At 34.2% G+C, this 24,050-nt stretch overlaps 2 protein-coding genes across 2 annotated transcripts in view; one reads left to right on the plus strand and one right to left on the minus strand.

Annotated features, from left to right (window-relative positions):
* Positions 1 to 9,803, minus strand: part of LOC128559488 (interferon-induced protein 44-like) — a 96,475-nt gene extending 86,672 nt beyond the window's left edge. Inside the window, exon 1 of the mRNA XM_053551257.1 lies at positions 9,715 to 9,803. The gene's annotated coding sequence lies outside the window, so the exon portion shown is untranslated. The remainder of the gene's footprint in view (positions 1 to 9,714) is intronic.
* LOC128559487 (uncharacterized) overlaps positions 9,801 to 24,050 on the plus strand; it is a 45,422-nt gene continuing 31,172 nt past the window's right edge. The window contains exons 1-4 of the mRNA XM_053551256.1: positions 9,801 to 9,904; positions 15,094 to 15,209; positions 17,889 to 17,910; positions 18,958 to 19,159. Coding sequence (XP_053407231.1) covers positions 15,169 to 15,209; positions 17,889 to 17,910; positions 18,958 to 19,159 — 265 coding nt within the window. The 5' untranslated portion in view covers positions 9,801 to 9,904; positions 15,094 to 15,168. The remainder of the gene's footprint in view (positions 9,905 to 15,093; positions 15,210 to 17,888; positions 17,911 to 18,957; positions 19,160 to 24,050) is intronic.

Raw genomic sequence — 24,050 nt, forward strand, 5'->3', positions numbered from 1 at the left:
TCCCTGGGTCATATAACTCGTATCCTGACACACTAGAAGTCTCTTCCATATACGTATTAACTAATATTTTCGTAAGATAGATAACACTCCATTTAGAGCTAGAACGTACCTTCTAAAATAATGGGTTGCCCTCGCAAAGACCCATGAATTTTATGTCTTGATATGTAAATTCTTACTGTCTGTAAAACCGTGACTAATTTTTTTAAATTGAAACACGCACGATTTGCTCTTGCACAAAACACGTATATCATATCTCGCAAGAGTAGTCATTCTTTGCGGATCACAGCTTTAAATTCATTATTAAAACTTCTGTTATTGATATTGACGTAACTATCATAAGTTTCACATTTGTGAAATAATTTTTGGTTATTTCAAAGACTTTGAAATCAATTTCTAGGCATTATTTAATGTATTTCTATCGTTGAAAATTTTAGGGTCTATCTCTACAAGTTGTATGCAACACTTTGCGACTTTGGCATTAGCATATTTCTTTATATTGTAGTAATAGGTCCAACCTTGTGGAAGTATAATGGTTTCCAATGCATCTATTTTTCAGTGCCCGTGATTTTGTCACTTACACGCCCATTAATAGATAACAGTAGAAGATATACTAGGACTTCGTTGCCGTTGATTATTAAGCTTAACCTTGAGTCGGGCTTTTATTCATTGAACTTCAGCTTAATGGTTTATATTATCATGAGACCTAGATAGCTCATTGTGACGCTGTGTCTTCCATAAGTGAAATTCTTGGCCAGATCAAACTTGAAGTTCCTAAGTTTAAAGACTGGAAGATCCTTCTGTAGGTTTATAATCAAGTCCAACCCTCCTAACAAGGGCAGTGTCAAGAGTATTTCTGCTTTAGAAACTTGTGCTATACAGTGCGAGTATTACGGATGTGTAATATTTACCGCCGGAAGTTTTGGTCATTGGGTACGCCAAGGATTTTCCGGATCACGGTCTTATGCACCGACATTTCAGTTTGGGTCAGTTACACGGAGTAGTCTAGTATCAATTCACTCCGGGAGAAGTACGTTCCAACGTAAGTCATGTCTCAACGATATCATGTGACAACATCTCAACGACGGCCGGTTACTGTATCGCTCAGGATGACACGACTGATATGATTTTCATATATAATAATCACTTTGATTACATTTACTTGTGTCATTGCATGAACATGTATTCAGATTCTAAAAGCAATCGCACAAATTGATTAAAACATTTAGATTTTAATAACATTCGTCTGTTTTTGAGTAAATATAAGTATTTTGCTATTTTCCAGAACAAAAGCATTATATTACACGTTTTCAAAAACAATAGTTATAGACAATGATAAATTAAATGCAATGTCTCAGAAATATATTTCTGCAACTGCTTTATCAAAAACACTTAATATTTATCTAATATCATGTTCCTCACTCTAACCGATGATGTTTCAAACTCTAAACGAGGACAAAGGCAAGCGTTACTGACACACATATCGAAGTTTGCTGTTCAACACATTACTTATATTCGAGTTAGATATAGCAGCAAGTCTAAATATGATTGAATGATTCAGTGTGTAGTAGTTTATTTTGATCTCGTTTTTCCATTTAACGGTTTTCCCAAGATATCTTAGTCAAAATGAAAGCAACATGTACGGTGTTACAGAGTTGACTTATACTATTACGTGTGCGAATCTTAATTATAATACAGTCTGTAAAAATATCCATTTGAAACACAGGAAGCAAATAAGCAACATAAAGTGAGCAAGTAATTATAGGTTATTAGATTTGTATCGAGAAATTTGCACCAGTCATGCAGCAGAAATATTGCGCGACTTTAGGAAAGATTTCAAATAAAATATTTCAAGTAAATTGTTCAAAGATGCCTTACAATGGTACTATTGCAAAACGATTCTAAAATGAGGTATTCGAAAGAAACTAAAGAATTCTTTTGGACATGCCAGATATTACTGAGAGGACAATTTGTCAGGTTCAAGCCTGGCTTTGCCAACAAATGAATGCATTTGCTAAGTGCTGAATTTGAATCATGGATTCTAATAGAAAACAATGAAATCAATCAATGGGAAAGCAACGAAAGATACGTCGTTCACAATTATGTTTGATGTGAAAACATAACACCAAACACAGCCAACATTTTTATGTTTTCTTTAAGAATCTCTAGTTCTAGTTTACCATTACCAAATGCAATTGACTTTTGGCTGAAATCGTTTAATACTCTGTCTAACGGAACAGGAAGCTTGATGTCAGATGACGATGGATTGTAGTTACCTACAGACTTTGCAACTCTGTATGTGAGACGTTAACACATATTTTCTGTTATCGTTGCGACCATGCAACATTTATGTAGCTTACAGAAATTTATTTGTAAGTAGTTCGTTTTATTTGCAAATAGCTAATATAGCTTTCATACATTAAACTTACATTTTCAGTTATGAAAACGTAGAATGAATGCTTTATTGCACGTAATAAATGAATCAACAAGGTCGTACGGAGCGGCACCGTAACAATTGTCGTACTTGACTCACGTTGGAACGTACTTCTCTCGGAGTGAATTGTGCTTTTGGTTATTATTACCAGGCATCAGTTTTATTGTTTGAAACACTAAGAAAATCTACCTCTTATGTATGCAGATAGTGAACAATGATTATTACACTGTTTTGTTAGCGAGGGTGTTGTCTTGTGCCACGACTTCAAGTAGAATCATTCGGTTACTACAGAACTGAACGTATAATGTAATGTTGCATAAGAGGTTAATTATAGTGGCGCTTATCATTTGGAGATCACTTTGGACAGAACTTCCTGATTAAGACATATTATTGATATACATGTGTGATCCCACAAACCGCGGCAAAATCTACACCACAAAGGGCTGTGGGTATCCTCCTCTCTTTGTATTTTTTAGTTTCATAATGTCTGTATTATTTAAGGCAAATTATTTAGTCATACTATTTTGAATTTGTCCTCTTCAATTTTAATATTCAAAATTTTAATTGAATTTGCTGAGTCAAAACTTTGGTTATTTATACTATACTATGTAATTTTAGTTAAATTAAATGAATGAATGCCCTTAAATACTTACATTCTTTAGATCAATATTCAATTCTAAACCTGCAGTGCGTTGTTAAATTTGAATTCTAAAGGATCGGATCGCTATTGAGAATTTCCGATTTATATATTGTTCCTAACAAAAGAAACAGATAAATGTATACGCTTAATAACACTGAATAACGCTCTGTCTCTAAATTAATTGCTTAAAAACTCTTAGCCTTATTCAACACATACAAAGAAATCTTGATAATAAATCTCCTTTTCATGGTTGTAGGTCCTTTATTTATAAAGAGCTTGTGTTGAAAAAGCTAAATTTTTAAAGATATGTGCAGTAAAGGACTTAAAACTGACGTTCGTAAACAAAAGAACAAATAATTCAGACCTAAATATAATATTAATTAATATTAAAGACCACAATTAAACTGTAGAGCAGTAGTACATAATCGATTTGAAATAGGACCCACTCATTAAGAAATTCTTCACCATTGTAGCATCAGGTGGCCTAAGTTTTCTTATTTCCATTATTCTATTACAAGAAAGTACTGGAAAGATCATCAATTGCTGTCATTCGTATCTTAAGTGATGCCCCTGATACAGATGCAAATACAAAGTCCAAAGCCGTAACATTGCATTTGCTGTATCAAGTGCATTTTAAAATGACCATGGTTCTTATAGTATACCAAATGGTATGGCATAACATGTACAGTGGCATTGTTTCCGAAGCAAACATGATTATTTTGTGTTTATAGAGATACTAGTAGAATTTTTTTTCAAAATTTATGAAATTTGGGCATAATCTAACTTCAAATGAAAAAGTATAAGAACCTCTGAGAATGACCAGATGATGAAGATGAAAGAGCTTGCAACAAATATAGTCGAGGTATGAAGATATTAGGGAAAGTATATAGTTAGTCTTAGATACGCTAGATGTTGTAATTTGAAAATCATCACGTTTGCAGAAATTGTCGGGCAAACATGTGTCAAGGATTGTGAACACTTTTGGGTGACCTTTAGCGTTTAAGTGCATTTTATAAAGGTGCATAATTTGCATTTCAATTTTTATCCTACAGTTTGAACTTTTATAAAGTCTTGAAATGTAGCATTGTTTAATCCTTTAATGAAAACACCTGTAGATGATTAGAAAGGGAAAACTATGAAAGTCTGCCATTAGCTTAAAATGTGAGCAATTTGCATGCTTCATATGGACGTCTTTTGCCAAATTGTTAGGTTTGCTCACATAGAATCACATATTCCTCACCTCTGCGAATTTGAGTCTTGCCAGGTGTTCAATTCTTTTATCTCAGGAAGTTATATAACATTCTATATTTCACATGCATGAGATTACTGGTTTTGTCTAGGTGACAATTTTACTGACACCAGACCAGAAAGAAAAAAAAAAGAACACTCGTGTCACATGTTATACCCTACCCCTAGTAAAAACTATAAGAACCTTGGTCAAGAAGGGGAAATGTACTAACCAATTTCAATCACGTATTTTTCACCTAAAACGAACATTTCGGTAAATGGGTACTTATATGCATATTGAAAAAGTGGTAATTTATCTTCCATGCTTTTGTCAACTACAACAAACGAAATAAAATAGGTTGAAAAATAATTGATTTCCAAAATGCTGATATTCATTGTTTTTTGATAATATTGTTGTATGAGGGCGTGTTTTCAGTTATTAGTAATGTTAGCATAAAATGCTCTGAAAATAGCCCTATAAATTAAAGAGGGGTAGTTTTAAATCTTCGGGCTATCTTATATTTCCTTGAGATGTATCTTGACGCGAAAAGACCATCGCCTTCAATTTTATTGAAACTAAGATGTTCCTTTAATCATTGCTGGACTTCTTGTCCACACAGACATTCCTTCAGTAAGGCATTTCATTTGAAAATCGTCACCTTTTATTGAATCCTACACCGCAATGCACGATGGTACGATGACGAAAACGCGATGGTGCGATGAAATGATGATGAAACAACGATCACTACTGGATGCACATACCATTAAATATGGTTTAAAACCCTGTAAAATATCCATTAAAATAGGAAAAAACGTTTATTAACCCCAATAATTCTTGCATCACTTTATTTAACAGGTTTCACAATATTAATGGGTTACATGTTAAAATACCATTAAAACATCCATTTTTGACAATGAAACAAACCGTTAAAATTTAGTTTGGTAGCTAAAAAAGTTAATGGCTTTGAAAAATAGTGAAAGTCTGTATATTTTGAATTTAACAGGATTATTCATGGCCCTTAAATTTGATTTAATGCCCATTAAATGTTCAGGTTCTGTATGATTTCATTTAAGAGTAAACTTGATGGCCCTTAACAGCAATGTGATGCCCATTAAATCCTACATTCTGTAAAATGTGATTCGTATATTTTCGGAAGCACAAAAAATGTTTTTCTCTTGCTTTTGGCTTGCACTCGTCCAATTGAATGCTTATAATTCCAGTCCTATATTGTCCTAAAATGGAATTTAATCACTATAAATACATACTACGCACACATCGTCAATAATATATAATGACGTTATATTTAGTTGCATTCAAGTGATTTCCCCTTGATGCAGTTACGCCATTCTTTCAAATGTTTGCCAAATTGTGTTCCTACAAAAAATCGGATTTCAATGAAAGTCGGATGAAAACGTATTAATTTATTTGATAACATCAATCTGCATTATTTTGGTAAGGGTAAATACGTATTGATGCATGCCACTTTTTCTGTTTTTTGGTTTTCCTGTCCAAATAATCAGCATTTGTATAAGAAAGTGGATAGGGTAAGCAATTTACATTATAAAATGTGTTCAGACCAGTTTAGATTTCCAAATTTTCCAATCCTTGAGTAGAAACTAAGGTTTATAGAGAAATGAACAGTACACATGATTGTGAAGATTTACAGTCTGATTTAAATTCATTTGGGGCATAGGCAGATCAATGGCTTCTTCGTTTCAATGAATCAAAGAGTGTGATACGCTTGACTTTGGGGAGGGGGTGGGGGGGGGGGGAGCTACTTGTGATGCAATCGCTCAAACATTTGCACTTAGCTGTTTAAGAGCATGCACCTGAGCACAAAGTACTGAAGGAGAGCTAAATTGTGATTGCCCATTTTGCTTTTTAGCTCACATGTCACAAAGTGAGTGACAAGGTGAGCTTTTGTGATCGCGCAGCGTCCGTCGTCCGTCAGTCCGTGCGTCCGTCCACTCGTCCGTCCGTGCGTAAAATTTTGATTGTGACCACTCTAGAGGTCACATTTATCATGGGATATTTATGAAAGTTGGTCAGAATGTTCATCTTGATGATATCTAGGTCAAGTTTGAAACTGGGTCACGTGCGGTCCAAAACTAGGTCAGTAGGTTTAAAAATAGAAAAACATTGTGACCTCTCTAGAGGCCATACTTTTCAATAGATCTTCATGAAAGTTAGTCAGAATGTTCACCTTGATGATATCTATGTCAAATTCGAAACTGGTTTATGTGCCTGAAAAACTAGGTCAGTAGGTCAAATAATAATAAAAAAAAACATTGTGATCTCTCTAGAGGCCATATTCTTTATGGAATCTGTATGAAAGTTGATCTGAATGTTTATCTTGATGACATCTACATCAAGGTCGGAATTGGGTCAACTGTGGTTAAAAACTAAGTCAGTAGGTCTTAAAATAGAAAATCCTTGTGACCTCTCTAGAGGTCATACTTTTGAATGGATCTTCATGAAAATTAATCAGAGTACTCAACTTGATGATATCTAGGTCAAGTTTGAAATTGGGTCACGTGCCATCAAAAACTAGGTCAGTAGGTCAAATAATAAAAAACATTGTGACCTCTCTAGAGGCCACATTTTTCATGGGATCTGTATGAAAGTTGGTCTGAACGTTCATCTTGATGATATCTAGGTCAAGTTCGAAACTGGGTAAAAACTAGGTCAGTAGATCTAAAAATAGAAAAACCTTTTGACCTCTCTAGAGGCCATATTTTTTAATGGATCTTCATGAAAATTGGTCTGAATGTTCATCTTGATAATATCTAGGTAAATTTTGAAACTGGGTCACGTGCGGTCAAAAACTAGGTCATTAGGTCAAATAATAAAAAACCTTGTGACCTCTCTAGATGCCATATTTTTTCAAGAGATTTTCATGAAAATTAGTGAGAATGTTCATCTTGATAATATCTAGGTTATGTTCAAAACTGGGTCAGGTGCTTTCAAAAACTAGGTCATTAGGTCAAATAATAGAAAAACCTTGTGACCTCATTAGAGGCCATATTTTTTCAATTGATCTTAATGAAAATTGGTCTGAATGTTCATCTTGATAATATGTAGGTAAAATTTGAAACTGGGTCACGTGCGGTCAAAAACTAGGTCATTAGGTCAAATAATAAAAAACCTTGTGACCTCTCTAGATGCCATATTTTTTCAAGAGATTTTCATGAAAATTAGTGAGAATGTTCATCTTGATAATATCTAGATCATGTTCAAAACTGGGTCAGGTGCTTTCAAAAACTAGGTCATTAGGTCAAATAATAGAAAAACCTTGTGACCTCATTAGAGGCCATATTTTTTCAAGGGATCTTAATGAAAATTGGTCAGAATTTTTATCTTGATGATATCTAGGTCAAGTTCAAAACTGGGTCAATGAGCTCAAAAACTAAGTCACTATGTCAAATAATAGAAGAAACGACGTCATACCCAGTCCAAAACTGGGTCAGGTGGTGACAGGTGAGCGATTCAGGACCATCATGGTCCTCTTGTTTAATACACCTGACGCCTAATGTCTTTACCAATAAAAACTTGGTCAGAATGTTTGTCAATATAAAAATGTTGAAGAGTTAAAACTATCCACATGGTCACTTGATCTATTAAACCGGTACCTGTAAACCCTTCTCAGTACAACACAATACAATACAATATCTATTTATTTTCTCATTTCATATGAACATATGACAGAATGAGGATACAATATGACATATGTTTATACGAGGCTGTTACGTGTGTTTACATTACAAAATAATGAGAGAAAAAAGAAGAATCAAATATTTTTCTAGCATTTTACAAAACAGTACATATGTAAAGATACTATTACATGTGAAGTAATACGTAGTTTAAATCAATACGGCAAATATCAATATGAAGTTAATTATCTTAAGATGTCTACATCTAATAACAAATTTTCATGGCCATTTATTTGATTTAGCATTAAAATATTAGGAGCCCATTGAAATTGAATCTGACATATTTAATGAGCCCATTAATCAACTTTTAATGATTAACGGCCATTAACAGAGTATTAAAAAGTTAATGGCCCCATTAATATTTACTAATTAATGTGGAATTAAGGGGTATTTTTTAATGGCACATTAATTTCATGCCAGTTAAACATTTTCATGGAGTTTTAAGGGGACAATTAACCTTTTTTAATGGTTTATTTTAAGCAACTGTTCATGGCCATCAAAGTCATTTTAACAAGGTATATTTTACCAGGGTTTTGATATACTTATTTCATGGCTTTTTAATAAATGGCATTAAAACTATGGTCATGAAAATACCATTAAATAGTAAGAAGTAATGGGTGAATTTTAATGGTAACCTGTTAAAACTCTGTTTAAAACGTTTGAAAAAATTAAGGCCAATTTCATGACCCTTTTAATGCCATCAGCATCCAGTAGTGAATAGTACGATCGTGAAAACGCAATGGCGACGCGTTATCACCATAGATCCATCGCGTTTTCACCATCATACCGTTTCCTTCCGGTGGTCATGCGCAGTGGGAAAGTCTTTCCTACAGGAAGATGTTTCGATACAAATGCAGGCTTGATACAATCTCATTTCCATATTTCACTATGTTCGTTCCACATCCAAACAAGAATAAGCTGGGTTTGAACAATAAAATGTGACTATTACACCAAGCTTTTTATTTACTTTCGTGCATACATAAAATACGAAGGACGTGACCTTGAAGGTTCGACACTGTTTTAATGAAATGAGCATTGAATATTTTGTAAAATATTTTGTAATACAGAAGAATCGAAATGGTGATTTTCTTCTCAAAAATACATTGATTTATTGTTTACGAAAATGCAAATGCACGGAACTACGCATACCTGATCAGAAGGCGAAGGTACGATAGTGATAATGCGATGGTACTTTGGTGAAAACGCGATTGTACGATGGAGATAACGCGATTGTACGATGGTGAAAACGCGATTGCGAGATGACACGATGACGAAAATGCGATTGGACGATGGAAAGATGGTGAAAACGCAAACGCAAAGGTACGATGATGAAACCGGGATATTACATCGACATTTCACCATAGTACCATTGCACTATAGCAATTTCATCATCGTACCATCGTTGTTTCGTGGTTGTGCCATCGCTCCATCGCGTTTTCGTCAACGTACCATTGTGCATCTCGTTTTAAGATTCAATAAAATGTCACGATTGTCCAAACGGAACACCGTACTTAAGGGACTATTTGATGTGGGGAGACAGATAATATGAAGATTACGTTTGGGTGCTTAGTCAATATACATTTTCTAAACTAAATATCGTTTAAACCATCTTTTTATACTTAAGTACATTACTTATTCGATTCGACTGCGAAATTTTTGTGTAAAACTTATATTTAAAATATAAATGAAAATAAATCAAACTTACCTAACGTAGCGAGTAAAGTATTCAATATGCAATGTTTCCTCAATTAAACCAAGCAACGAGATATCATATGTCAATATATGCGTTACAAAGTATGCACATGTCTTTGTCTGAATACAAAGAAATATGACATGACGATTAGGGTTAGAAAAGAAATATTGGATTGATATTATTCCTAAAACTGGAGGAACGTGTAAGTATACTGTTTTATTATTTGTTCGGTAGTCATTAGTTTTCAAATTATTATGTAATGATTACATTACACACTAGTTAAATTACAAATTAAATACAGAAAATATTAAAATCTGACATCAGTTTCACTAAAACAAAACTGATACCTTTATCTTTCAAATCTTCATTTATGGTAATATTTACACGTACATTTGGATTTGAAGGTTTATTTTGATGGCAAGATGAAGACTTCACCAATAAGTTATTATCAAATAAAATGACGGCTTTGAGCCACACAAGGTCAGCTGAGCAACATCTTTTATGGTGCATGAGGCTTTTTGTTCATTCAAAGGTAAAAATCGTGACAATGTATATATTTAAGAAAAGATATATCCCAAATAGTGATTTATCGTTGAATAAAGTCATTGTTTGGAGTTCAAATGCGAAGGAATTATATCATGAGGGCGCATCTAATCGACAATGATCTTATTCAAAACCAAATAACTGTGTCGGATATATTTATTCGAGTTTGTGTGGGACACTTAAACGTAATAAATATGACGTGCAAACAGTGCATTGTTTCACAGTTACACACCATTTTCAGTCTTCTCTGTTTAATAAGAAAGCAAATCGAGTCGTAATAGAATGATTGTTCTTAATCACCGTAACAGTGCCGCACATTCTTATTCTGGAATGATCGGTAATAGACGGAGCAAGGAAAATGTTTAATCAAACGTAATAAATGGGTCTAAATATAGACACAAGATAATTTGCTTTGTATCAGGAAATATGCACGAGTTCTGCAGCGGAAATATTCTGCGACATTAGGAACGCGACATTCTTCCGCTAAAGAACGAGTCACCTACCCGATGTGAAATTAAGGGGTCAAGGCAGGGGAAAATATCGACGTTTCCGGTTCAATTGTAACTTAACAGGGAATAGAAACGAGTATTCAATAACAGAGGATATTTGATCGTTTCATTCTGAGCTCGTAATATATTTCACCGAATTGAACTATATGAAGCTGTAAATCATGGTGCAAACGGGTGAAATGTTTTATGATTCTCAAAGGTTTTAACTAAATTATACCAATATTATCCGCACAACGTCACGTGCATTGCGAGCAAGGGTAACTAATGTTTGTTACATAAATATGGAACGCTCTAGCTGTCTTCTGATGTTGATATAGCACTTTATGCTGTACATATAACGAATTTAACAGTATATATGGTTGTTTCAGCTGTGCTTTTGATGGTATATGCGGTGATTCCATCTGCATTTGTGGTCTTTTTAACTTTATATACAGTTCTTTCTACTGTATATCTGGCGCATTCAATTGTATATCTGGTGCTTTCAACTGCATGTGCTGTGCTTATAACTTTGTATCGGAATTACTTTATGTATAGTGTATTCAACTTTCATCTGTATATAAGGTAAATATAAAGGTAAATCTACATGCGGTGATTTTAACTTTATATGTGGCCCCTTGTATTTTATATGTGGTACTTCCAACTGTATATACGGTTCGTTTAACTGTATATGCTGTACCTTTATATTTATATCCGCTTTCAAATAACATTATGTGCAAACTACATTATGAGATCGGAATATTACAAAAGTTAACGAATACTGCCGAAAAGATCCTATATAGGATATTATTCGAGGGCATTCTACCTCTTTTACACCGGTTCAATGTAGGCCTAAAGTGCGAAAATAAACTGCATATACTGATAAAAGCACCGCATACACATCAGAAAGCACTACATATAAAGCTGAAATCACCGAATGTGTTTCTGAAACCACCGCATGAAAATGTATAACCAATCCATATACAATTGCAAGTACACGTATACAGTAGAAAGCATATCATATAAAGTTTTAAAGCACAGCATATGTAGTTTAAAGGATCGCATATGAAGTCAAAAAGCAAAACATATAAAGTGAATATCACCGTATATACACATAAAAGCACCCCGTATACAATTAAATCCGCATATAGTTAAAAGTACAGTATACATAGATAAATACACAGCATATACAGATAAAGGCTACGCATAGAAAGTTAAAAGCACAACATAAACAGTTGAAACGATCGCATAAAAAGTTAAATATAGCGCACAATCAGTCGAAAAAATTGCTTATACATCTGAAAGAACCGCATATAAAGTTAAAAACACCTTACATGCTGATGAAAACACTCCATATACAATGTTAAGCGTATCATATACATGTATAAGCACTGCACATACAAGTAGAGGCACTTCATATACTGATAAATGTACAGCATAAACTGCTATATTAACATCAGAAGATAGCTATGTCTTTCCTTACATTTACGTATCTTATTATTAGCAAAAATGTTGCAAAGCTATGCTTCACTGCAACCAAAACGCATTACATCTCATAACATAGAGCCGCCTTAGATATGTTCTTAAGTTTAATCTGTCATATTTCATTAACTGCATATTTATTTGCGTATGACTGCGATTATACTAAATTGCACCGAACTTGTGCAATTATTATGTACTAAGAAAATATTCTTGTAAACTATATAGATTTTCATTATATAACTTTCTTTTTTCATTTTTCCAGTACTTACATGCATTACACTTAGTGAACGTAAATAAAAAAAAAAAATTAAAAAAAATCGTGAATGATCTGGCGTTAAGTTTCGAACAATTTCTCACTTGGCCAAAAACAAAATATAATTACCACCCCCTCCCCTCCCCCACCCTCTCGGCATTAAGCTTATAAAACTGCCTTTCCAATCCTTTCTTATTATACGTATTCATGTTACTAAAAGATTATGAATTATATATCTTTTAATCTAATATTTTTATGTTAAAATATCGCTCGTATTTTATTCTTTATGCGCCAGACCTTTTTAGCTATAATTAGCACTATTATGGTCACACAGATTCCGTTGTCCGTTGTGCGTGCGTCCGTCCGTCTGTCGTCAGCAATTTTCATTAAACGACATCTTTTCCAAAATCATTGAACGGATTTTGATGTACTTTAGGCTAGTAGTTTCTTTGATGTTTTTCCTACAAAGGTATTCAAACGGTTCCGCTTGCTAGCAGATAGGGGCCGCCAGAGCTAAAACTAGAAACATCTTCAAACGACATGTCCTCTTAAACCGCAGATCCAGTTTAAAAATTATTTCACAAAAAATGGTCCTTATGTAACTTTCCAAGAGTATTCAAATGATTTCGATCTGTCAAAAGACATGTCCGACAGGGGGCGTGGTCACTATTCCTTATATATATATATATAAATCTTCTCTTGTGAAACTGCTGGCCCTATTTAAAATAATTTTACACTAATTGTCTTATTGTGACACTCTACCAAGATTGTTCAAATTATTGATCCCCCGCCACGAGTGGTGGTGGGGAGTGGGGGGTATAGGAATGGTCTCCGTCCGTCCGTTCTTTCATCTGTCCGTCCGTCCTTCCATCCTTCCGTCTGTCCGTTCGTACCATTTCGTGTTTGCTGTCCTAAACCCCTTCAAGAATTTTCATGGAACTTTAGTCAAATGATCACCTCATCAAGACGATGTATAGAACCTATGAGTCAGCCATGTCGGTTCAACTCAAAGTCAAAAGTTCCAAAACCTCTTGAAGGATTTTCATGAAACTTGAGTCAGATGATCACCTTATCAAGACGATATGCAGAACACATGAATCAGCCATTTCGGCTAAAGGTCAAGGTCACAACTCGAGGTAAAAGGTTTGAGCCTTCAATTATGTGCCCGTTCTATATCTCCTAAACTCCTCGAAAGGTTTTCGTGAAACTTGAATCAAATGATCACCATATCAAGACGATGTGCAGAACGTATGAGTCAGCCGTGTCGGTTGAAGGTTAAGGTCACAAGTCAAGATCAAATGTTTGTGTATCTCCTAAACCCCTTGAAGGAATTTCAAGAAACGTTGGTCAAATGATCACATCATCAAGACAATTTGCAGAACTCACGAGTCAGCCATGTCATCTTAAGGTCAAGGTCACAGCTCTGAGTCAAATATTTGAACCTTCCATTTTGTGTCCGCTCATTATCTTCTAAACCCTTTAAAGGATTTTCATAAAATCTGGGTAATTGATCACCTCAATAAGAAAATGTGCAGAACTCATGAGCAAGCCATGTTGGCTCAAGGTCAAGGTCAAAACTGAAGGTCAAAGGTTTCAGCCTCCCATTTTATGTCTACTCTTTATCATCTAAACCCGTTGAAGCATTTTAACATGACTTGGCTGTAATATTATTCTTATCAAGACAATATGCAGAATTCAAAATTCATCCTTGCCAGATTCAGGTCAAGGTCACATCTCGAATGTTTCATGGTTCCACCCAATACTATCAACCCTTTCACTATCCAGTGGCCGTGGATAAACTGTTATGGATACTGATTCATTTAAAATTATGGCCGCCAGGGGGCGTGGTCACTTTCCTTATATGTATATAGGGAAAACTTTAAAAAAAATCTTCTTATGTTTAACTGCTAGCCCGAAATAAAAATAATTTCAACAAATTGTCCTTGTTTTGGCCTTCTACCAAGAGTATTCAAATTATTTTGATTCGTCAAAAAATATGGCCGCAATGGGGAGTTGTCCCTTTTTCCCTATGGGTATGTATTAGAGACTTTCAAACTGTTCTTGTCAGAAACAGCAGGCCCTATTTTAAAATAATTTTACACAAAACGTTTCTTAGATATTTGGCGTGGTGTGATATCACGGTTTGACTGTTTACCGTAATTGTTCAAATTATTGCCCTAGGTTAAAAAAGTGGCCATTCCCATTTGTGTGACGTTAAATAATACAGGCTTATATAAAAGAAATTTTGAATATCTTTTTCTCTGAATCCGCAATAGCTAGAGCCTTGATATTTAAAATAACACAACCCTGTACTTGTATCGAAATGTTAGTATACAAACACACATGCCTTTTACACAGATGAGCGCTTTAGGGTCAATGATCCTCTTGTTTTAAAATCCACCCAATGAAAATATCGTTTAGAATCTGAATCGACGCAAACCTTATCTTGCCCAGGAAGGCCGCCTTGTATATATTTCCTTTACATGTTAAAAACAAATGATCAAGATCACGGAAACCGTTCTTATGGAATGTCTGAACAAACAGTTGTCGTTAACTAAAATGAATTCAGTAAAGAGGTTTAATTGCAAAACTTACAAGAGCAGTTTATATTTATATTTATATTTTCAGTGCCTTGTTCCTGATCTTCTTGTTTGACTGGATTCAGTGTATGTTTGTGACTAAGAGCCGAGACTGACAGCAGCTATGGCCCGGATGCCAAACCCATGCGACTTTTATAATAACAGGTTCGTTGCTATAACCAGTAGTATTTCTTATTCAACAATAAATTTCTGATCAAAGTTTGGATCTGATATTACTGATCTAAATTTGGATCTGATATAAATTGGTGTGATAAAATTTTAACTTAATTATGTATCTCATAACGAAATGGAAATTACTTATGTTAGATAGTAGATTAAATTTGAACATATATGAGCACATTTAACGTGCATGGATGCCAAAAACCTCCGCTTTTACTTTAACACAACGATGTTTTTATGTCCAGATGGAAGTTATTAAACCGAGATTTATATGTTTTGTTTTCTCACTCTTTCCTGTAACTTGAATTATCCAGTGCTGCTTTAAAATCGTAGATATCTCAAACAGCAAAATCAATTGTCAAAAATGTCAATTGTTAGATAAGCAAACGTTCAAACGTCGAATCGCAACGCAAGCTTTCCATGGGAAATCTCCGGTAAAATGAACGTATATCATATGACGCCCTGACGTATGTAAACAAGCATAGCCAATCGAATGTTTTGAGGTCCACCCTTCTATACCGGCCAAAGACAATCAACGGTTACATTTGAATGTAGCTCTTTATTCAAGCCTGATTTTATAATAATGTTAAAAACATTTGACGAGAATTTTATACATTTGAAGTCAATATCTAAAGATGAAATATTTAAGTGAAAGTTGGGCGCTTGATGTTTTTAGATATTCTCTGAAACTAATGATTCAGAAGGTATTGCAATGAACTTCAAAACAAGTTGTATTGATAATAATGCTAGTTCATTTTCAAAATCCAATACTTCCGACTTTAATTTTGACAAAATAAAATATCCCTTTTTTCGTTCTGAAAATGTTCTTAAAGTGCTTTTTAATTCAGTAAAACCTAAGGATCTTCACACTATTTTGAATCATAATGAATTAATACACAATTCAACTCAAGATTCATATGAACTATTTTATTTTAACTTGACAAAACTACTCCCCCTTTTAGACTTAAGAAAATGGGGAAAAAATGTTTTTCTTAAATAGCTCTGAAACAAACAAAAAATGTCTTAAAGTGTCATTTGCTTTAGTAAGTCGAATGCTTCTTCTTACAATGTTGGCTCATAATGAAATAACATACATACTACCCCTTTCGGAGTTGGCTCATGGAAAAGTCGAAATACTAAGTCCCCAAAACGCCAGTGCTACAAATAAGAAAGTCTTCAACCGACATAATTTTTTAACCGCTGGTCTGATTTTGGCTTTCTATCAAGCTTGTATACATTATTCCGATTTGTCAAAAAGCAAGGTCACATTTTTGTGTGAATTTGCTGGTCCGATTTTGAATAATGGTCTTTGTGTGTCCCTCTACCAAGATTAAACAAACCTTTTCTGGTTCGTCTAAAACATGGCCACAAGGGGCATGGTCATTTTCCCCTATATGCATCTAGTGAAAACTTTAAAAACCTTCTCGTATGAAACTGCTTGCCCAGAGTTAATATAATTTCTCACAAATAGTCGTTGAATGACTTTCTGTTCAGATCATTCCGATTCGTCAAAAAATTTGACCTCCGGGTGCATGGTCATATTCCCTATATGTATATAGTGGAAACGTTAAAAGAAGATTTGTCAGAAATAGCTGGCCAAAATATAAAATAATTTCATACAAATGTTCTATTAGTGAACCATTACCAAGATTATTCATATTGTTTCAATTCGGCATAAAACAAATAGCCCCTAAGGGGGCGAGGTCACTTTTCCCTATATCTATATGGTCAACATTTTAAAATCTCCTTGTCAGAAACAAGTGGCCTCATTAGAATAATTTTACACAAATGTTTTGGTTACCTTTACAAAGATTATGCAATCTTTCTAATTTGTGAAAAATCATGCATGGCAACGAGAGGATGTAGTCTTTTTCCCTATATGTATGTAGTGGAAACATTAAAAATCTTCTTGTTTGATATTGTCCCCTAGTATCCGGAAAGTTGGTTATCCAGTGTTTATAATCGCATTACACAAAAATTCTGTATCTTAAAGTATGATCGTGCGCAGACAAACACAGTGTAAACGAGATGATATACTGGGTCCGTGATGCAATAAGTACATTTCAACAAACAATAAAGAGGTTTTGTTTTTACATGTATACCAACAAGTGCATAATGGCAGAATCAGTCATTACATTATTTCATTGTGATTATAACATTTACTGGCTAAAAATTGCATACATTTTCAATATTTAGTCATTTTCACATTATCTTTACTGGTTGTTTAATTCACTACGTATCTCTTGAAAGTAGTTGTAGCCCATATTTATAAAATAAAACACGTCCCATGTAAGACTAGACCGTGTATCCTTCATACCCCAGTGTGTATTATGCATTTATTGAATGAAAACAGCAAATGTCTTTAAATGAGTAACGGTTGTCTGCTTGATAAAGAATTTGTTGATACGGAACAAAAATTAAAATAGCACTCGTTATTATACCAAATTAACCAGAAGTGTGGTTTCTATGAGAACAAAAACTTAAATGTTATCGTAAACTTTCAGGAATGGAGCTAAACCGTAACAATTGCGTGGACAGAAATCATTTTGTTAATTCTTGAAATGTGCATAGGCTAGGCAAAAATCTTGAGATTGTAATATCTGTTCATGCTGCAAATTGTTACAACCATCTTTTTTAAAAAGATATTTCTTGTTTTTTTTTCAGTGAGGACGTTAGCGGTATACCTGTAAGTATCAAGTACCTTACTCTAAATAGAGGATGTGTTTCAGTGCAAGATCGAAATGTCTTTCACCGCGTGAACGTTTGATGCAATATTGTCACGGAATGTCCAAGGTTCTACCCAGGGGCCCGCACTTAGCTGAAATAATGCTCGAAGGGGCATCCGCGATCTTTCTTCACCACCGAAAGCTAAAAAAGTCATATGACCTAAATTGAGTCGGTCTGTTATTGTTGTGAGAAGTTTTGCTTAGGGATATTATAAACGGTAAAGGCATATCTATATAGTTCAAGCATGCAATTTCAATATTTATTATCCCATGGTTTCGTTATTCTGATGTATTCATTTTTGTGTCGTACCATACAACAAATATGGTATCTGGTGTATAAAGAAAGCTACACTATTTGACAAGATAATTGAAATATTATAGTGGAATATACCTGAAATTTCACATAAGTACGGAGCTACACATGTACATTAATACGAAGGGATATGAATTGAACAATTCTGATCAAATATATACTTCATTAAAGAAAAACCCGACGGACATACGTATGTACATACTTTCTTCTTATTCAGTTTCTCACAGAATATAGTACATTTTCCAACATTAACACTGTGACGTTGCTTTCGTGGTGTTGTGTACTATATTAAGTGGGCAAAAGGGGTCCAATTTTATAAACACAAAATAATTAGCATGAAAAAAGTATTCAGTGTAACAATATTTATAGGTTATTAGATTTGTATCGAAAATTATAAACGAGTTCCTCGAAAAGAACAAGTGCATATATCTCGATGCAAATGTAATAATCTTAGTATGACATACGCCGTCTTCTCTGAGAATTTCATGAATATTTTTTTAGCTTGTGTAAAATAAAAATATCGCCGTTAACGAACTTTAATGTTTTACCATTCATAAATTGTATGTTTAAAACATTATTAACACTAACCTTATAATCAAAATACAGCCGTTCTTTGGTGTCTTAAATCAGTCTTTCGCTTTGAATCACGCTATTTTACGGCATGGACTAGAATTGATTACATTCACTCCTCTAGGACACATATGTTCATCTCATCGATCCTGAAGACGGGCCAACAACGAGAAAATTCATGGGAGAGCTAAAGAAATGCATTGATGACAAGTACCATAGGAGAGTTTTTTATAAGAAAACAGAATATGTACCATTGGTGGTCGTTGTCCGAAGAACCACATTAAGGTGTGAAGATGACCTTGATGCAGCGCTGGAAAGAATTGAAAGTAAGTCAAAGTTATTTCTTGTAAGTTTATTACTAGAAAATATATAGATTTGTAAATGCGAGGGTATACCTTTGAAACATTATGGCATTGACAAGTGTGGCAAACAGATGATTGTGGCAGGACTGGCATAAACTTCGAAAGCCATTATCATTCAAAGACTCCCATCCGTTTATTTGTTTATTACATGTATATTGCAAGGAAGTGTAAAACAATAAAATCGGATTTTCACGTATTGTAGTTTATATGGTTCTTGTGTCTGACACAAAAATTTACAAGTTGTATTCGTGTTTTATTTTTCTCATTTTACGGAAAAGAGACTAAATTTCAAATACCTTGAGAATTAAAATTGGTCCCTAGTACACATCCTTGTACATTTTTAATATTCTAGTTAAAGTGGCTAAAAATATTATAATTGGTTCCTAAGTACACTTCCTTGTATATTTCAAATCTTTTAACTCAGCGCTTGGGTTATGCCTGTATCTAAGTGTAACTGAAGTAACATTTCTGAAACATTGCATAGGTATAGGGAATTGTATAATGAATTTAATAGAATTTAATCAATTTTATACGCCCGAAGGGCCGTATAATGTTATTCCCCCGGTGTCCGTCCGTCCGTCTGTCCGTTAGCTATTTCGTGTCCGCTCTGTAACTCTTGAACCCCTTGAAGTATTTCAAAGAAAATTTATATAAATGTTCACCACATCGGAACAACCTGAAGAGTGCATGTTTTGAATGGCTCGCTTCAAGTTCACACTTTGGGGTTAAAAGTCATATGTGTGTGTTTCGTTCCGCTCTGTAACTCTTGACCCCCTTGAAGGATTTCAAAGAAACTTGACACAAGTATTCACCACATCAAAACGACGTGCAGAGCGCATGTTCTGGATGGCTCGCATCAAGGTCAAGGTGTCACTTAGGAGTCAATAGTCATATGAGTGTGTTACGTGTCCGCTCTGTAACTCTTGAACTGCGTGAAGGATTGTCAAGAAACTTGGCACAAATGTTCACCGCATCAAGACGACGTGCATAGTGCATGTTCTGGAAGTCTCGCTTCAAGGTCAAGGTCACACTTAGGGGTCAAATGTCATACGTTCGGGCGTATATTGCTCCGTATTACGTTGCTCTTGTTAAATTATATTGTTAGACATACAATAACACACCATTTTTAAAAAGTCGCAAGAAACAATAAAAGTATTGAAACCTTTAAACAAGAAAATTGCAATTAAACATAAGAACAAATCACAAAACTTATGATAAACACTATTATCTTGTCAAAGCTAGAGGGAAAATAAAACTTTTTTTTCATATTTTTGAGAAAAGTAATTATCTGCAACCTTTAGCCCATTTAGCACAGGCTCGCTCGTTTAAAGTTAATCGGTTACTATTGTAAAAATTTTCATAAACTAATGACCTGATGTAGTAAGTGTATATATCTGACATTCGACAAAATAAATGTCACACATACGCAAATGTTCATTTTATTTATAAAGTTTGTATTTTGGGAAGAGTTATTCCTTTTTCTAACTAGTTTGACCTTAGCGGGTTCTAACAGCAGAAGTGTTTTTCCCCTTTCGAAAAGGTTCGACCTGAGCGGGGTCAAATTGCAAAGCCCATGTTGAATATTTGCATGTCTCCTTCCAACGAATTATCTCGCTCACATTTTTACAGTTATTTGTAGTTATCTTAAACATATGTTTAACGAGAACGTAGTAGCATATTTTTGCCAATATCTTTTAGGTAAGTTCCAATCCTTCATAACATGAGGAAAATCTTGACAGACTTCACAAAGGCAATTTGGGCCAATTTAAGTGTTTTAACTGAAAAGGCCATGGTCAAAGCTATTCGGATTTCTATTTATAGACCCATCATAATGGTCAACTTCCGAAAACCTGTTATTTCGATAAATCTAATACTTTTGGCTCTGTTTTCATAGCTTTTTTTGTATCAACAACTTCCTTAATTCTTACCCTATCAGTAATACTGATATTCAGTTGTAACATAAAATTACTTTATCGTAGTTTGCCTAGCGTACGCAAAAAGAATGTTTATCTGGCGTAAGATGAAATTATATAACCAACTATTGCCAATAATAAGACTAGTTGCCAAATATGCAATGTTACATTATAATTCTCCAACAGTTAAACTTAAAAAAAAAATGTCCCCTTAAAAGAAACTTTCTAAGAATTGTTGTCATTGAACAATTAAAGCTTTTATCCCCTGAAACAGCCAGATGCTTACTCGTTTATCCGAGACTTGTGATTATTTGTACTAATTCTCAAACACTAAGACTTTTCTCTGAAAAGGTTCTTTTTTAATACTTTAGAATATATATTTGATTTTGCTTGCACGTCAAAAACTATTTCGTCAGTAGTTACTATGTCCTTTAAGTGACTTTAGATAAGTCAGTTATGTGCTAAAATTTTCAATTGTCATATGGTTTGCCACAATATACCTAAAATTTGAAACAGGAAATCGCTGCAAGTGCAAATTTTCCAAAGACTCCGACCATTGAAAATACTTGGAATCGTGAGAAAGCGGAATATAATAAAAAAGATAACAAAATATTCCGATAATTGATTTTTAGGCATGTAAATGACACTTATTTAGAATGTTGGTGTTAAGTGTTTGTTGTATTTCTGTTTACAACATATTCAAAATGACCGTCATATGCATATTCAAAATGGCTGGCATTTGCAGTATTATTAATGAGATTGAACTTATGATTTGTTTATTATTAAGAAACAACGCACTTCCAATCGATGTTAAACACTGCTAAAGAAGCAATATTGAAATTAAAGTATTCAAGCGGTATGGTGTAATTTTGACAGTGTTATTATCAATAATGTCAATATATGAACTGTACAGTATACATACATGTAGGACCATGGAGAGGGGAACCATCTTTTGTTTTGTATTGGCAAGTTTATCCTAAAACCTTTTTGAGAATTTAGTTTAAATATTCAAAATCATCTATGGTATTACATTTCTACAAGGCTCTCATCCCTTAATAAATATCGCTCCTCGGACATAAATATCTTTTGTCGTGAGTTACTTCGTCATAATGTAACTTAAACCTAGAATAAATGAGAACCAAATTTACAGTGTTAAAATTCTCTCCAGAGTTGGCATCCACAAATATCAATCATTTTCGGGGGAGCACCGACGTACACCCTCTACCTCCAAAACCCCCTCCACCCTCTACAGGACTGATACAACATTTTCTAGAAATAACATGAACATTTTATTTAAAAATTATATTAAACACATAGGTGAATAACGAAATACAAATAACGATATTTATAACTATATCCTCTCTGTAATGAGAACATGTTATCTTCAATACTTCCTTACACTATAACTTACTCTTCAGGTTAAATTTCTGTCAAACCTCATCGGATTGCAGGATTTAGCGGATTGTTTTGGGAAGGGCAAGCTAACCACTACCTGTGGGTATCTTCAATACCCTGGGTAACTTCAATACCCTCCCTTACTCTGGACCCAAAGCTTTTCAAATATTCTTACAACAATGGTATACATATACACCATCTGGTTAAGGGGTAAACGCAACGCCCCCAGCACTAAAAGCTGTATTTGGAATTAGCTGAAATTCAGGAGAGACAGGACAACTTACCTGCTGTTTGATGATATACAGTTTACTCCGCTAATAGCAAACTCCTCAGAACAAGCAAACTATGTTCGTTATAGCTTGAGTGTTTTTATATACATTTAGCGAACAAGTTCTTTATAAGCATTTTTTTGTAAAGCAAACTGATTTATATAATTAGCTGACTTAATTTTTGGATTGGGGCACTAAGAATTACCCTTGTCCGCCTGTCCATCCGTTCGTCCGTCCGAATTTTTGTCTTGCATATCTCAAAAAGAATTTGATCCATCAAATTTCACAGGATTGTGACACAGCATGTGAACTTTGCATTTGTTATTTTGATTTGGATCTCTCACACCCAGACCAGAGTTATGACCCTTGACTAGTAAAGATATGCATAAAGGGCAGCCTAAAAGTTTGTGTCGTATGTATTTCAAAAAATATTTTAGCTGGGATTGTGAAACATTATAGGAATATTCTTCAGCATGTCAAGTACTGGGGTTTTGTTTGAGATTACACATAGCAAGATCAGACTTATTACCCTTGACTTATTCAAAAATATGCATAAAATGGCATAAAAGTTTGTGTCGTACGTAATTTTAAGCATATATGACCTAAGGTCATGCAACATGATAGTAATATTATTTAGCACGTGAAGTTTTGAAACTGAGATTTTGTTTGGGATGTCTGTCAGTCAGATCAGCGTTATAGCCCTTGAATATGCATAACGGGCATACAAGTTTTTATCCCATATAATATATCAAATGTACTTGACACAGATTTATAAGACATACGAGGAATGAAACAAAACTAGCATATGAAGTTGTGCACTTGGTGTTGTTTGGATTTCCACTAAACCATTCTAGAGTTATGGTCCTTGACAGAGTGGAAAATACACATTAAGTCCTTAAAGGTTTGTGCTGCATATATCTTAAGAGTCATGAAACCATGCAGGAATATTATTCAGAATGGGAATTTTGTGTTGGATTTCATTCTGCAAGGCCAGCATTACAACCCTTGACTTAGTCTAAAAACCATTAAAGGCACTGACCTGCAGAGTTTTGCTAAAATTATCTTTCTATGAAATTTAAGTTTGCTCATACAAATGTATTATGAACATTAGAGTTTTTGTTTCTAAATGCGGTCCCGAAGATAGGCCGCCGCGGCAATAAAACCTTCTCCGCTGACTTTTCCAGTACACCACGGAGGAATATGTATATACGAGCGTTAAATATAGATATTTATAATACAGGCAGTTTACCAAGAGTAAAGGGTTATATACGCTTTTTA

The sequence above is a fragment of the Mercenaria mercenaria genome, chromosome 9 (assembly GCF_021730395.1).
Source record: "Mercenaria mercenaria strain notata chromosome 9, MADL_Memer_1, whole genome shotgun sequence".
In the NCBI taxonomy this organism is placed as follows: Eukaryota; Metazoa; Mollusca; class Bivalvia; order Venerida; family Veneridae; genus Mercenaria; species Mercenaria mercenaria.